This window comes from Tiliqua scincoides, chromosome 1, assembly GCF_035046505.1.
Source record: "Tiliqua scincoides isolate rTilSci1 chromosome 1, rTilSci1.hap2, whole genome shotgun sequence".
Classification (NCBI taxonomy): domain Eukaryota; kingdom Metazoa; phylum Chordata; class Lepidosauria; order Squamata; family Scincidae; genus Tiliqua; species Tiliqua scincoides.
In genome coordinates, this window is record NC_089821.1 from 237583280 (window position 1) to 237599835 (window position 16556).

Genomic DNA, 16556 nt, shown 5'->3' on the forward strand with positions numbered 1-16556 from the left:
TATGTAAATAGATAATTAAATGCTCACATTGCACTTGTATTTAATGCCGCAGGCCAAAATCTGCTCTTGCATAAACAAAAGGTCCTTCTACATGCACAGGAGGGGTTCCTCAGTGTCACAAACTTAGGGAGGTTTGGGGTGCTCAGAATTCTTGGTTCTCTAAAGCCCTCAAGCCTCAACCCTAAAGCCCTCAAGGCCCCTTGTTCAGTAGTACTGCCACCACCCTGTATGTGCCAGTGCCTCGGTCCAGGGACACTGAGACCCTCTAGGCTTAACTCTATTGCTTGAAGGCTCCTTCTCCAATTAAAGCTTCAGTCCTCAAGTTACTGGACCTCAATGAGCACTTGGTAGCTTGCTGAATGGCTAGGCAGGATTCTGAACCTTTGTCCCCAACAGACAATGAAACAACTTGGTAAAAGAGATTTTAGTTTATTAAGTACATAAGGTTACATAAAGCAGCAAATGCTAGAGGCATAAACATCTAGGAAACATATCAGCAATAAAATAATAAAGCTAGCTGGCTATCTCTATTAGTCCCTATCTCTCACCTGGGTCAGCTTCTTATAGATCTTTTAGCTCCAGGCTACCTGTGAGGCCAGATGCCCATTTTGGACAGTGGAGCTCACAGCGTGCAGGATGTTGCATCCAAAACCTCTGTCCAAGAAGAACCTGGACCCACCCTTTGGGCCTCATTATTATACTGCTTATGCTAATAGTACTGAGGTGACTTCATACTTATTTAGACTGTCCAATCAGAAACTTTTGAGGACAGAACCTTCTTGAAGTGGGCCTGGTTGCTAGCCCTCTTAGTTCTTACCCCTCCCAACTGGAGATCCACAGCTGCATTTCATCAACTTGATAAGGTGCTACATTCCAGTGGGTTGTAATTCTTGTTGTTTGTCCTTTCTGGCCAGCAGAGGAGAGACATCAATCTTTGTGTTTGTTTACTCACATTTTTGCAGCTAGGAACTGCTAGGCACTTCTCCATTACTGACTTAGTTTGGTTCAGGCTCCACATGCTAACCAAGGCCTAACATGTACATATTCAGGACACTCAGTCTCTGCCAATTTCCTTTTCCTGTTACAATCTCTTGTTCTACATACCATGCCATCCCAGAGAAATTCCCATCTGCAGGGGTCCACAATCTTTGGCTGGCCTTGGTAGCAAAGTCAGCAGTTGTGATTACTAAGACTCTGCCCTGTTTTCATCACTGGCCTTGCACTGCAACGCCACATGCTGCCAAGGGCTATTTATTTTTATTTAATAGATTGCATTTTGCCTTTCCTCAAGGGTGCTTCAAGCGGTTGCTAATATTGAAAAATACCATAAATATAAATACAAAAAATCAATAATAAACGACAACAATAAAATGAACACATAAAAATGCTAAAATAAAATATCAGCATGTAATATGTGGATTATCTGGGCTGTGCAATCTCCTGCTCCCCATCCCTGAGCTGCCAAGCCTCTCCACATGCCTCCATCAGATAGCAACCACAATTTCTTCAGCCTTCACTGTTTACAGTGGGCCCTGTTCTCCCAAGTTACTCTTGTGCCCCACCAATGCAGTGGCCAAACAAGCCCCAGCTGTCCTCCTGACATTCAAGCTGGGAAGAGGTGAGATTGCTGCACGTCCCTGGAACAATTGCTGCGTATCCCTACAGTTCCACAGTTGAGAGGAAGGCTGATATTTGCTTGTTACACTCAAGAGGCAGTGGCTCACTTACCATGGCAAATGTTGAGCATGAAAGTTCGGAATCCTGCCTAATCCACAGGAGTAGCTTTTCAAGGTGGCCCAAGACACTGCACAGGAAAGTGGCTGGTGAGAGAGCCTTACTGTGCAAGCAGAAGTCAGAAGCCAACAACCCAAACTAATAATTTTCTTTTTGTACTATTAGGTAATGCAAATTTTGTATGCACAGTTCTGTGAAGGCTGGATGCCTGAGGGTACCTATTCATTTACTTAAATTCAGCATAACTTAATTTAAATTAGGTATTCGGAAAGTAAAGATGAGAAAGTATTAGGAATACTGTTTTAGAAGCACTAGTTAGAATGTGCCTGGACTATAATATTACTAATTTCACTTCTTAGTCCTTATGGGCATGAATTGAACATTAATGCTGTTTATTTTTTTTTCATTCAGGAAGTGGAAAGATTAGTAGCTGTGCAGCAGCTGAAGGCAGTTTTACTTCCCTCACTGGTCTCCTAGAAGTTGAGCCTCTGCACTTTACCTGTGTTTCGACTAGTGATGGGACCAGGATAGAAAGGGACGATGCAAGTACGTTTACTGGTATATACATTTTATTATTTCTTCCTAAATAAGATTTATTTAGACTATTGCACTGATAAAGCTGTTCCAGCTGAACTGGGTCTAGAATGCAGGGATTACTTTTGACCCCCTAAATAAATAAGAATTGGGTGAAATTAAAGCCTTGGATCTCATCATAGTCCAAACTAGTAAGCTGCAGGAAAAGCTAGTATGAGATATTGGTGCTTTCTAAATAAAAAACTGGTTTGAATGAAAGTGGCCCAAAATCATTCAAGGTCGTATATGATATACAGAAAAACAGTAAAATGTAAAAATAGGAATGAGAGCGTGTAGTAATCATAAAATCACAAAAAGTGCAATAAAAATACTAATGCGAAATATGAAATACAACCCAAAAGCGCAACTAAGAAGGGGAAGTTCAAGTGGAAAAGAAAGTCTTCTGTTTTAGATGGAAGGCTAACAGTGAGGGGGTAGTTCTAAGCCCATTGGGAGGCAGTTCCATAATAATGTCACTGCTACAGAGAAATGTAATGTTTGTGATTTTATATTTTTTTTAAGTTACGTGATATCTGGCTATTTTTAAAATTCTGTTTCCAGTTTTAGTATGCCTACTAGATAATATACCAGAATGTGATACTTAGGAATATGTTGGTGTGCTGCTTCTCTTCATCCATGGTTTTTTTTGTGTGTGTGTTTTTTGTTCCATGCCAGTGAGTACCTTTGGGGTTACCCCAGCAGTTGGTGGCCTCTCATCTGGGACAGTTGGGGAAGCCTCGACAGCACTGAGTTCAGCGGCCCAGGTAGCTTTGCAGTCTCTCTCTCATGCAATGGCCTCAGCCGAGCAACAGCTCCAGGTGCTACAAGAGAAACAGCAGCAGCTTTTGAAGCTTCAGCAACAGGTTGGAGGCCATCTCTTTCATGATGTCTCTAAACTTCAAAAGCTGAGAGAATAGTTATTGTAGTTACGAAAAGTACCTCAAATTTTTTTCACACTTTGAGCAACAAACTGTAGATCACATAGAGACCTCTTTCATACATTACAAAGCCATGAAAGAGCCACATGATCATCTAAAACCTAGGTTGCACTTAAATCCCATAAGAAAAGTCTTGTATATAGGAATTTTGCACCTTGAATTAATATAAAGTTAAATTAATATAAAGTTTACACTTGAGGTGTTTTCTAGATTTGGTTTGCAATCTGACATAAAAATGGAAAACACAGTTGGCTTCATTATTATTATTTTGATTGAAATGAGCTGCTTCTTAGTAACAGGCTTCAGATAAGCACCCATAGACCTGAAGAAGGAAAATATGCATTACTTGTATCTGTTTCTCCATGTGCATGTTTTGGATGCAGTCCATCTGGGGAAAATTACTTGTTAAGCCTGCTGATACTAGAATTTTGTTGTTGGCACTGTATGCAACCCAACTGAAGTATTTTTACTCTGTTATTGTTAAAATGGAGACTGCATTTGTGTGATAAGTATTGCTTTCATTGGCATTTATTTCCAAGTTGGCATGCATAAGATAAGCCTTAAAGCTGGTTCATGTGTATCTGGTAATCCCATATGTGAGATAAGATGTCAGGTGTGCCCTTCTCTCCTTTAGAGTATTCTGTCATGTGTAACATGGAGTACAGGTGTGTGTGTGTGTGTGTGTTTATGTGCCGGTTACCATGATCCTTTCAGTCTGTTGTTGTGTTGGAACAACTATGGTAATGGGTCAATATGGGCATAAGAATCTTACATTGTATGCATAACAAGAAGGGTGTACACCTATGTGTGAGATTCCTAGATGTGTGAACTGGCCTTGAGTCATTCTGACTGGATCTGGGATCCAGCTTTCAACCCTCAACTTCCTTGGAAATAAATTCCATTGGTTGCAATTGAGTTGGCGTTCATTTAATTAGAATTAATTAATGAACCAGTTACTTAAGCTGGATTTGCAGTGCTTACATTCTGCCACTTCGTTAACTGATGTGCTGAACAGAGTGTGGGTGAGTTCTAAAATGTTAGTTCTTATAAATTCCACTTTTCCTTGCATTGTTGATTGTCTTTTTTTGCTACTTGGCATCTTTTTTGATGGAAAAGTTTGGTGTGAGTTGAAATAAAAGCTGAGGCTATTTGCTTTTTTGTTTGTTCTGTTCATGCTGCTTGTTGCTAATGCTTGATTGCTAGTGCCTACACAGGCAGCACAGGCCTACAGTACATATGCTGCTTTTATTTTCCCTGCAGAAAGCAAAGCTGGAAGCAAAACTACATCAGACAACAGCAGCAGCTGCTGCAGCAGCATCAGCAGTTGGTCCTGTTCACAACTCTGTGCCTTCCAACTCAGTAGCAGCCCCAGGGTTCTTCATTCATCCGTCGGATGTCATCCCACCCACTCCTAAAACAACCCCCCTGTTCATGACTCCACCTCTAACGCCACCCAATGAGGCAGTTTCTGCTGTTATCAATGCAGAGCTTGCACAGCTTTTCCCGGGTTCAGTCATTGATCCTCCACCAGTTAACCTTTCTGCACACAACAAAAATGCAAACAAGTCCAGAACGGTAACTAAAAAGAAGAGCTTTCATGAAATTCAAATCTCATTAATGTTAATGACAGGAACTGCCTTGACTGATTGCTAATTTGCCTATTTGTCTGAGAATAGACAGTGTTTTTTGACAGGCAGCATTGTTAGAGCTCCTTGATGTATTATGACCCCAAATCTGCTTTAAACCTCAACTCCTTAAAAGGAAGCATTGGTACAAATAGATAACACATTAATGCTTTCAAATTTTTCCATTGGTATGCTAATAAACTAATCCATATAGAGTGTAAAGAATGTTAAGTTCTTCAATCTTGAGTTTTCAAAGGCTGCCTTTTTATTTTTGCATGTGCAGTAGCAAGTGACAAATACCAGATATAGCATATGATATGGTTAATTTTCCCTTTTTTCAGAATCCACTTGGTACTGGCCTTGCTCTTGCAATCTCTCACGCCTCACATTTTCTTCAGCCTCCACCTCATCAATCCATCATTATAGAGCGAATGCATTCAGGTAAAATGCAGATTTTGTGAGTATCTTCTATGCATGCTAGTCTTAATAGTGTATATGAATGGAAGACTCCAAAGAGCTATTTTGGGTATGGCCTGCTCATTGGGATTTTGGACTCGCTTCCCTTTTTTAAAAGGACAGATCCTTGTGTCATATCACAGATTGTTTTTTGCATTTCCCTCAGTTTCAAAAAGTAGTTCCCTGGTAGAGGAAAGGGACATTTCTTGCAGAATGGGAATGCCCTTGTGCCGGCATGAGATAGGGTCAGCTGAGCAACGAAGTCTCCTTGCGTGGAGGACTGACTCTGTTGGCTCCAGTCTGGCCCTACCTTGCTAAAGATTTGCCATGATTGTTCAAGAAACAGATGCTCAACCATTCCTTTTACATAAGAAACGATGTGGTTCTTTGAACCTCAGACAATGTGTATTGCTTGCAGTGAGCATTTGAAAGATGTTTTGTGTGTTAAGCAGAGGAAAAATAGTGCAAGAAGTATCTTCAGATACTTGAAGATGGCTACTATGTCATCTCTTAGGTTTTTTTTCTCCCTCTTCAGTATACTAGTCTCATGATGTCCAGCTTGGTAGATCATGCTTAATGCTTGCTCTCCAAATTGGAGTCAGAACTTCGCTCCAAGCCATAACTTTTGATTCTGGTTTGAAGGGTGTGCTCTAGTTGTAATTTGCTCACTCTGATACTTGGCAAATGATGGTTACAGGTAAACAGTAAGTGAAAGAGAAAACGGGTCATGCGAATCTGCGCTTTGTTTATGATACTTTCAACTTGGAGAATTACCCAAATTGAGCCAAGTTACAGTCTCATTGGAACTTGTTTTGAAAGGTTAGAAATCTAATAGTTTTAGAAATATGGTACTGGCTTCTGGTACTTTGAGTTCATTGTATTGATATTTTGTCAAACCGACCTTTTTTTAAAGGTGCAAGGAGATTTGTGACCTTGGACTTTGGCAGACCCATATTGCTGACTGATGTGCTGATTCCAACTTGTGGAGATTTGGCTTCTTTGTCAATTGACATTTGGACACTTGGTGAAGAAGTTGATGGAAGAAGGCTAGTGGTGGCTACTGATATCAGCACCCATTCATTGATTCTGCACGATTTAATTCCACCACCAGTTTGCAGGTTCATGAAGGTAAACATCCATTCCAGTACAAAGTTTTCAGTTTTAATATTAGATTTGCTAAATGTCAGACTAAATAGCAGTCATTGTACATTCCTCATTTTTTTAAAAGTAAAATGGTACAAAAGGCTGTATTTTTTTTTCCTTTTCAGATCACAGTCATTGGTCGTTATGGGAGTACAAATGCTAGAGCCAAAATTCCTTTAGGATTTTACTATGGACATACATATATTTTGCCACTGGAAAGTGAGCTTAAGATTATGCATGATCCTCTGCGAGGAGAAGTTGAATCTGCAAATCAGCCAGAAATTGATCAACACTTAGCCATGATGATTGCATTGCAGGAAGACATACAGTGCAGGTAAGATGATGTACTTATAAACTGTTGAAAGAATCTGCAGGTTTCAAGTGTATTTTGGCTTAAATGTGTTTTCTTTTCTCAACACTTTTTCAGGTATAATTTAGCCTGCCATAGACTTGAAACACTTCTTCAGAGCATTGACCTGCCTCCGCTGAACAGTGCTAACAATGCTCAGTATTTCTTACGGAAACCAGATAAAGCTGTAGAGGAAGACAGTAGAGTATTTTCTGCTTATCAAGATTGCATTCAACTTCAGCTACAGCTCAATTTGGCTCATCATGCTGTCCAAAGGCTCAAAGTAGCTCTAGGCGCAAGCAGGAAAATTCTAAAAGAGCAAACCGATCTCAAAGAGTTAATTCAGATGTCATCCACAGAGCAATTGCGCACAATTATTCGATACCTTTTGGATACTTTACTTAGTTTGCTCCATTCTTCCAATGGTTAGTAGTGTGACTATCTTTGTTAACAAGTCTTGAATGACCTGCTTGCCAGCTTATCAATTTAAAACCCCGAAATGTACATGTCTTTTAATATGACTCTAAATACCACTTGTAGAGGTACAACTATAAGACCTTCTTCTTGTGGACTTCCCAGAGGCAACTGGTGAGCCCCTGTGGAAACTGGATACTGGACTAGATGGACTCTGGGCCTGATCAAATGGAACTTTTGTTAGGTATTGTTAGTGGGCTCGAGGTTATGTAAAACACAGTGGCTTTTCTAAGTTAAGCACACGAGGTCCTGTTCTCATGATACATGGTGGCAAGATACATGCCCATGAACCATTTGACTGCAGATGTTACCATATTGCAATTTGGAGTGTCTGCTACACTGTCATAAGGTTTGAAAATTTTTTTCACTTACATGTTTCCCATTCTACAGTGGAAATAGTTCTCCCAGCAAACAAATTGCTAGCTGTGTCCTGAGAGATCCATGCTATGTCTGTACACAAATACCAGTGTCTTTAGCTTAAAAATAATAATAATAATACATTAGTCTTGTGGTATGACTGGGTTTAGTTTTTCAGTGCTATTAGACCCTTTGTTGTTCTTGAAGAATTCTTCCTTTTTTGGTTTGGGAGGACCAAGAAAAACATGAGGTGGTGTTTTTTTTTGGGGGGGGGCATGTCCTGCCCACTCAGCTTCCCAGCGCAGTAGCTGCTTACAAAGCTTGAAGCTGGCCTGGCTGGAGCAGTTGCTCAGTCAGGCAAATAAAATTTTGAGCTATCTGTCACCAAGAGGTGTTTTGGGGTTTTTGGTACTGATATGGAGAGGTACTATAGAATCTCTAAGGGAGGGTTCTTACTGCCAGGATTTAGCCTCTACCTAGAGTCATGTGCTAGGGCAGTGGTTTCCAGGCCACAGCCCAATGCGAAGGGAAAAAGTCGTCCAGGCGCAAAGCTTTCCATTCTGTACTGTAACCTCCTAACTTTCCAGCCAGTCTTCTCAGAAACTTGCACTGGGCAGCTGCTTTTGCTGCCTGTTGCCTCAGCAGGCTCTGCACCCTGATTTCTGGGTGGAAGCGGTTGTCTGGCATGGTTTTCTGAGAAGATTGGCAGGAAAGATAGGAGGCTGAAGCAGGGAATAGAAAGCATCACGCCCGGAAAGCTTTTTCCTTGCACCAAATCTGTCCTGTGGTTTGGAGGCTACTGCGCTAGGGGATCAGTCTTAAATGATGGGCCTACGGCTTTTGTGTCTTACTCCTTGCAGCAGAGTACTGTGAAGCAATCTGCTCTTCAGTGGGGAATCTGGAATGTGGCGAGACTCTGAGTTACCATTCTTGAGGCCAGCTTAGTCCAGCATGGGCTACTGTCTACTTGTTCCCTGCTCTGATGTTTTGTCGCATAGGGTTGCAGGTAGAATGTGAACACCCAAAGACTGTTTCCTATTGTGGTCTTGCCCCATCAATATATATAGTGCTTTGCGTAATTCAGGGGCCCAAAGACTGCACTTCCCCTGGGCACGCACACTACTGACATAGCAATAATTCATTCTAGCCTAGTATTTCTTCCTAAAATATAAAGAAAATTGGGAATCTCAAATAGAAGGGCTTTGCAACTTTTCCAAAATATGGCAAAATGAAAGTACTACAGAAAAATGGAAGAGACACTAGGGTAGATCTTTGTCACAAAAACAAGCAGATTGTGAATTGACAGTTTGCAAACTCAGCATTCTTGGTCCTTCCAAATAATACCATGCCAGTAGTAATTAACCCAAGGAAGAGTGCCTTTATTTCAACCTCCTCTCACAGAGTTTTGCTTCAGAATACCTGCCACTGGTGGACAGAGATCAGCCAGTATCTGTAGAAAGAGAATTCAGAGGTAGGTAAGCTGCATCCTATAACTGGAACTTCATTACCTAAATAATCTGCTTTCCTTAGGGAACTTTGTTGCCGGTGTTTGTGTGAATCAAGTTGATGTTTTATGAGCAGAGTAGTTGGCCATGTAATTTTATATTCAACTTTAGAAGCAACCTTATGCTAATCTGTGTTGTCCTTAAATGTATAAACTTAGCTCACTTAATTTAGTTGGCTTTGGTTTCTTCAAAGGGCACTCTGTTCCTGTGGTTCTACAAAGTACATTTCATGCTCAAGCTTGTGAAGAATTGTTCAAGCACTTGTGTATCAGTGGCACCCCCAAGATACGCTTGCATACAGGCCTTCTACTCGTTCAGCTCTGTGGAGGCGAAAGATGGTGGGGACAGTTTCTTTCAAATGTTCTGCAGGAATTATATAATTCAGAGCAGCTCCTAATTTTTCCACAGGACAGGTACTTTTAAGATCATTTCTTTTTATTGTATATTAAATTGCATTGGGAAAGGTGTTCCACTTATTTCTGGAACTTGAAAGGAATAGGCAAAAACATTTGAGGGGATTCTACAACTCTTTCAAAAAAAACGGTATCTAGTTGTCAATTTCATCAGGGTTGTGAGCATCATCTTGGGTTTGTGCAAAAGAGCTTGTTCATGGTTTTTTCTTTCCAATTCAGCAGTGTAGATTTGTCAGTTGGAATGTCACTATCTTGCTAATGAATAATTCTTAAAGGATTGGAGCAGTAGTTAACTTTTTTTTTAACTTGTTTTGTTAAGGGTCTTCATGTTGCTTTCTTGCATTGGCCAAAGATCACTTAGCAATACGGGAGTCCTAGAAAGTTTGCTGAATCTATTGGATAACCTGTTGTCCCCTCTTCAGCCTCAGTTACCTGCACACAGATGCACAGAAGGTAATGCTATTATAAATTTCATTAATTATCACAAAGTTATTTTCTTAAAAATACCAGACCTGACTGTTGCTATGTTGACTTTTGCTGGGTAGATGAACATTTCATATCTACGGAGTGCTATCCTTTGCCAGAAGAAGAAAGGGTTGGGAGTATACAAGACTGACTTATCTTTTGTACTCTCTGAATAGGGTGATGATATAATTTATCGTCCAGACTGGGACACTTTTGAGGGGCAGGGTGCTTAAAAATTGTTTGAATTAAAATTATATAATTTTTGAAATATTCAACCAATTGGTCTTTGTATTAGATCTTTTTATTGAATATCTGAACATTAAAAAAAATAAACTAAATAATTATTCTTGGTACATGTTCACGTACTTTAACCAACCTGGTATTTTAAATTAATGATCAAATAAATTGCCTTTATGAAGAGGCAGAAAGCAGTGTACCAGATTAGGAATGTGACAAGACAACCAGACTGAAGGCACAACAGAAAAAGAGAAATAGAATTAAGCAAAAGGGGGGGAATCATCTTTGTGAAGAGGCAGATAGCAAATACCAGTGTTACTGGACAACAGACTGAGAGGGGAGAACAACCAGACTAAAGAAACAAAACACAAAAGGGGGAGATGGACTGCAAAAAATGAAAGGAGACTGCAAGCGCTCCCCCTCAAAAAGGGAATGAAGAAAACTGCGCCACTGCAACTGGCAATGGCCAACAATAAGCAAAGAGGCAAAGAGGAATAATAAACAATAAGCAATGGCAAAGAGGAAGCCCGAACTGCAGCAAAAAGAATTTGCTGCCATGCTCCAGACACCAGAAAAGCAACTGAAAGCTGTAAAACCAAGGAAACACTGCTTCTCTGCGTCAAAACAGGGCTTCACGTCTTTGAGCCAAGCACTAATCAGATGCAATGTCTAGAACAAGAGTGGAACCAGAGGGGACACCAGGGCAGCATGCAGAATCTGGGACTATCCTGGGCAAATGAGATAGTCTGGTCACCGTATCTCTGGATGAACTGTATAAAGCACTTTGGCCTGCTCATAGAGAGATGGAGTACAGCTTTATTTTCCCCTTCCCCTTTATGCTGGTAGCCTGTGGCAGATCCCCTGACTTTTGGGGTGAGGAGCACAGGGGATTGAAAAACACCCTGGTGTATACAGAGCACAGCATCCTTCTGTTGCCCAGAATTGAAGCTCTGTAATTTCAGAATTTTTTGAAGGAGAATCAGGGCGCAATCCTAATGACATTTCCAGCTCTGACATAAGGGCAATGCAGCTCCAAGGTAGGGGAACAAACATTTCCTTACTTTGAGGAGGCCTCTGTGAGTGACACCCAACTGCAGGATGCAGCACATGTCCCATTGGCACCACTATGCCAGTGCTGGAAAACACTGACATATAAGGGGTTAAGATTTCGCCCTCAGTGTTGTCTTAATGTATCTAGTTATTTAAATTTGGCATTTTGGCCACCAAGGCAGCTCTATAATAATAAATATATAACATGAACATTGATTTACAACACTAACAATCATTTACAAAATCAAACTCAAACTAGGTGGGGAAAAAAACCAAAGCAGCTGATGCACCTGAAAAATAGTCTTGGCCAAATACTGAAAAAAATGTTAAGGGTTTAGATGGGCCTCCAGGGGCATCTTGGAGGCTGCAACTGGGAAGGCGAAATGATATTCAGATATTGTATTGAGAGAGAGTGTGTGTGTACAGACACACATACACAGACAGAGAGAGAGAGAGAGAACAGCTGAAGGGAGTCGGTTCAGAGACAAATCCAGAGGGCTATTCATCTTACAAGAATGCTCAGCAGTGAACGCCCGATGTATCAACCACTTTGGAAATTGGAATGTGTTCAGAATAGCTGAATGGGAAGGTTTATGTACATTTCAAAGGTTACAGTGGATGGGAAATCGTAGGTAGCCTTAGTTTTACTTTGTTGGGTAGGCCATTTCACATGCCCTTGTGGAAGTACATCAGAGAAGTTAATTGTCCTTTACCCTGCCTGCAGTGCTGTTTCTCCTTACTGAACCTTTTATATGCTTTGGAAGGAGGAGGATGGGAGCTGATGGCTAAAGGGAGTTGCTCTTCCTTTAAAAAGAGTACATGTGTATCTTCATCACAGAAGTTTGCACAAAAACTTTAGGTTCAAACTTTAGGTTTCAGAAACTTTAGGTTTCTGCTTTTAAACTGAAACCAAATCACTTTATCAAATTCTTGTTTTTTAAGGTGTTCTAGATATTCCCATGATTAGCTGGGTTGTAATGCTGGTGTCCAGGCTCTTGGACTACGTGACAACTGTGGAAGATGAAGCGGCAACAGCTAAGAAGCCTTTGAATGGAAAAGAAAGAGAGAGATTCTTGACAGGTGCAGCATATACAGTACTTGACACAGCAGTGCTTGCTTGTTATCACAGGCCAGATATTTAAAACATGCCTGTTGTAAAAGGCAAAGTGTTGTAATATCTATCCAACAGTTGTGTGTTTAAGCCTCAAAGCGGACAATTGTTTACTTGTTTTAGAGCTTCCAAAGGCATAGAATGTATAAAATTTTGGGAAAAAATATGTTGAAAATCTGGTGGGGAAAAAATAATTTAGAGAAGGAAACAGACAGGTAATTGGCATAACCTCTGACTACTAACTCTCAAAACAAATGGAGAGGATTTCCAATTTGAATAATCCACTTCAGCCCATGCTTGCAACAAAAATGTCCATAGGATATAAAAGAGCCATTGCTTTGAATGGGAAGACCATCTGTGGCTCCTGTGTTGATCCAGTGGCACCATTTCTCTTTATTTCTGTAGATGCGGCTTACTTGTTCTTAAATGACCTTTCCTTTGGAAGTGCACTGTGATACGTTCTGGCTGAGGTTCAGCAAATGTGGAACAGGCTTTTCATGTTTTACTTATTTGTTTTTTGCAAATACGTAATACTTTTAGAAATTGAACATTTAATGCTATCCTTTCTGTGCAAATAACTTAGAACAGGATGTTGGTGGTTTTCTTTCAAACATTTAAAACATTAATCTTCTTTTTTCTTAGGCAATCAGTGGAGTTTCATTAATAACAATCTACATACACAGAGCCTCAATAGGTCTTCAAAAGGCAACAGTAGCTTAGATAGATTGTATTCCAGAAAGATCAGGAAGCAACTTGTTCATCACAAACAGGTAACTTCAGGAGCGATATTTGTTTTTTAGATGTCATTAATTCTAAAGCCTGTTATGAGTTTTGAGGTGCAAATTCCTGATTTTGTGAATCTAAATTAGGGTTTTGCAAGTGAGGGATTAAGTAGCTTGAGTTCGTGGAGGTAAAGTGATAAGTTGGAGGAAATTCCAGGTGCCTGGCTTTCCCACAGCAACTATGAACCTAGCTGAAAGTATACAAGTGTGGCAGATACTGACAATACAATAATTGCAGACAAGGGACGTGAGGAGATCCTATGTATGTCCTGCTAGGTGACGTAGCAGACTTCTGCCTTCTGAGTCGCTCGCATGAGTCTGAAACTTTCAGGAAGGAGTGTGGCAAAACTCGCTGATCTACTGGTACCAATTTTAACTACCACCCCACCCAACTGGCTAGAAGAGTTGGCCTTGCAGGCAAATGTATTGCAAATGGTCAGCTATTAACAATCTGAAGGGTTACTAGTCTCTGTAAACTTAAAGCTGCTGCTAGAACTGGGTTTTATCATTCAGTCCGTTGGCAGCCTGCTAAAGTTTTATGAAGATAAAAACTAAATTTAAAAAAAAGAACTCTAACTTTACCATCATACAAAAGTGCATATCTATTCTGCATCTTATTGCTTACATTTTCATCTACTTCTGTTAACATTTTCTTTTAGCAACTTAACTTACTAAAAGCAAAACAGAAGGCTTTGGTGGAACAGATGGAAAAAGAGAAAATACAAAGCAACAAAGGATCATCCTATAAACTTTTAGTAGAACAGGCAAAACTAAAACAGGCCACGTCAAAGGTATGATGTTCTGCAATTATACTTATTGTCTTGTGCAGAAAGACCCATTTCTGCAAATTCAAATATGTTCTGGGTTCATCTTTTGCAAAATTGATTTTGTTATGCCTTTGAAGGCATGATCTGCTTGCTAATTCAATCACCTGATGTTATTTGGTTTTGGAACAGTTCCTCAGTTAATTCTAATATAGGCACCTGTTAGTTCCTCATAGCAAAAAATAGTCCTTAGCACTGTTCTTGACCGCAAAATATTGTAATAAAAGTGGCATAGAACAAAAGATGGGTTTAACATTAGAGCAGGGGTGTCAAACATAAGGCTTGTGGGCAGAATGTGGCCCCCAGAAGCCATTTATCCGTGCGTGTGTGTGTCCGTCCCAGTATAATTGGGTTCTCCCAGTGTGTTAACTGGGCTCTTTCATATCTTGAAAACATGAACAAAATTTGCATATTCTCTTCTCATTTGCAGCCAATGAGTTTCTATGTGAGAACAAAGTGCTTATTTCTGGTCACCTGCTTAATGGTGTCACTTTCTGCTTAATAATGTCACTTCTGGCCCTCAGCAGGCACCATGAATGCTAACTTTGGCCTACAGTATGAAATGAGTTTGACACCCCTGCATTAGAGGGTTTCAAAAAATTCTTTCTTTACCCTCCTCCCCTGCCCCTTTCTTTGACAGTTGTCAGAATTAATCTTATGGCCAGGATTCAAAGACATGCGCTACTGCTTCCATGTTCCCAAGAGGTAGCTCTGTGCAGGCTTCTATTTCTCAAAATGTCATACCCCCACAGTGCAACAAAGCAAACTGCTTTTGGTACTAACTTTCGAAAGCTGTTTTTGATCTAGTATGGGAGTCTCCTGTTTGAAGGAAAAAGTTTACACCTCACGCAGGCATCCCTAACCCTTAAATGTACCTAAAGAAGGTCTTCAATCTTCAGAGTTAGTTTAGTTGCTCAGGAAGTATTAAATTTTATGTACTTCAGAATTTTCTAAACTTATCATAAGAACATAAGAACAGCCCCACTGGATCAGGCCATAGGCCCATCTAGTCCAGCTTCCTGTATCTCACAGCGGCCCACCAAATGCCCCAGGGAGCACACCAGATAACAAGAGACCTCATCCTGGTGCCCTCCCCTACATCTGGCATTCTGACTTAACCCATTTCTAAAATCAGGAGGTTGCGCATACACATCATGGCTTGTACCCCATAATGGATTTTTCCTCCAGAAACTTGTCCAATCCCCTTTTAAAGGCGTCTAGGGTAGACGCCAGCACCACATCCTGTGGCAAGGAGTTCCACAGACCGACCACACGCTGAGTAAAGAAATATTTTCTTTTGTCTGTCCTAAACCGCCCAACACTCAATTTTAGTGGATGTCCCCTGGTTCTGGTATTATGTGAGAGTGTAAAGAGCACCTCCCTATCCACTCTGTCCATTCCCTGCATAATTTTGTATGTCTCAATCATGTCCCCCCTCAAGCATCTCTTTTCTAGGCTGAAGAGGCCCAAACGCCGTAGCCTTTCCTCATAAGGAAGGTGCCCCAGCCCCGTAATCATCTTAGTCGCTCTCTTTTGCACCTTTTCCATTTCCACTATGTCTTTTTTGAGATGCGGCGACCAGAACTGGACACAATACTCCAGGTGTGGCCTTACCATCGATTTGTACAACGGCATTATAATACTAGCTGTTTTGTTCTCAATACCCTTCCTAATGATCCCAAGCATAGAATTGGCCTTCTTCACTGCCGCCGCACATTGGGTCGACACTTTCATCGACCTGTCCACCACCACCCCAAGATCTCTCTCCTGATCTGTCACTGACAGCTCAGAACCCATCAGCCTATATCTAAAGTTTTGATTTTTTGCCCCAATGTGCATGACTTTACACTTACTGACATTGAAGCGCATCTGCCATTTTGCTGCCCATTCTGCCAGTCTGGAGAGATCCTTCTGGAGCTCCTCACAATCACTTCTGGTCTTTACCACACGGAAAAGTTTGGTGTCGTCTGCAAACTTAGCCACTTCACTTCTCAACCCTGTCTCCAGGTCATTTATGAAGAGGTTGAAAAGCACCGGTCCCAGAACAGATCCTTGGGGCACACCGCTTTTCACCTCTCTCCATTGTGAAAATTGCCCATTGACGCCCACTCTCTGCTTCCTGGCCTCCAACCAGTTCTCAATCCACGAGAGGACCTGTCCTCTAATTCCCTGACTGTGGAGTTTTTTCAGTAGCCTTTGGTGAGGGACCGTGTCAAACGCCTTCTGAAAGTCCAGATATATAATGTCCACGGGTTCTCCCGCATCCACATGCCTGTTGACCTTTTCAAAGAATTCTATAAGGTTCATGAGGCAAGACTTACCCTTACAGAAGCCATGCTGACTCTCCCTCAGCAAGGCCTGTTCGTCTATGTGTTTTGAGATCCTATCTTTGATGAGGCATTCCACCATCTTACCCGGTATGGATGTTAGGCTGACCGGCCTGTAGTTTCCCGGGTCCCCCCTCTTTCCCTTTTTAAAAATAGGCGTGACATTTGCTATCCTCCAATCTTCTGGCACCGT

General features: G+C 41.0%; 1 protein-coding gene across 6 annotated transcripts in view; it reads left to right on the plus strand.

Moving 5' to 3' along the window:
- BIRC6 (baculoviral IAP repeat containing 6) overlaps window positions 1–16556 on the plus strand; it is a 169640-nt gene that overhangs the window by 48455 nt on the left and 104629 nt on the right. For 3 of the 6 annotated variants that reach the window (XM_066618148.1, XM_066618166.1, XM_066618157.1), the window contains exons 23-34: window positions 2146–2292; window positions 2983–3170; window positions 4506–4820; window positions 5212–5311; window positions 6240–6454; window positions 6595–6803; window positions 6897–7243; window positions 9348–9567; window positions 9887–10020; window positions 12262–12399; window positions 13073–13200; window positions 13872–14003. In XM_066618148.1, coding sequence (XP_066474245.1) covers window positions 2146–2292; window positions 2983–3170; window positions 4506–4820; window positions 5212–5311; window positions 6240–6454; window positions 6595–6803; window positions 6897–7243; window positions 9348–9567; window positions 9887–10020; window positions 12262–12399; window positions 13073–13200; window positions 13872–14003 — 2273 coding nt within the window. The remainder of the gene's footprint in view (window positions 1–2145; window positions 2293–2982; window positions 3171–4505; window positions 4821–5211; window positions 5312–6239; window positions 6455–6594; window positions 6804–6896; window positions 7244–9347; window positions 9568–9886; window positions 10021–12261; window positions 12400–13072; window positions 13201–13871; window positions 14004–16556) is intronic. The other 3 variants (XM_066618179.1, XM_066618172.1, XM_066618187.1) reach the window with 3 other exon arrangements.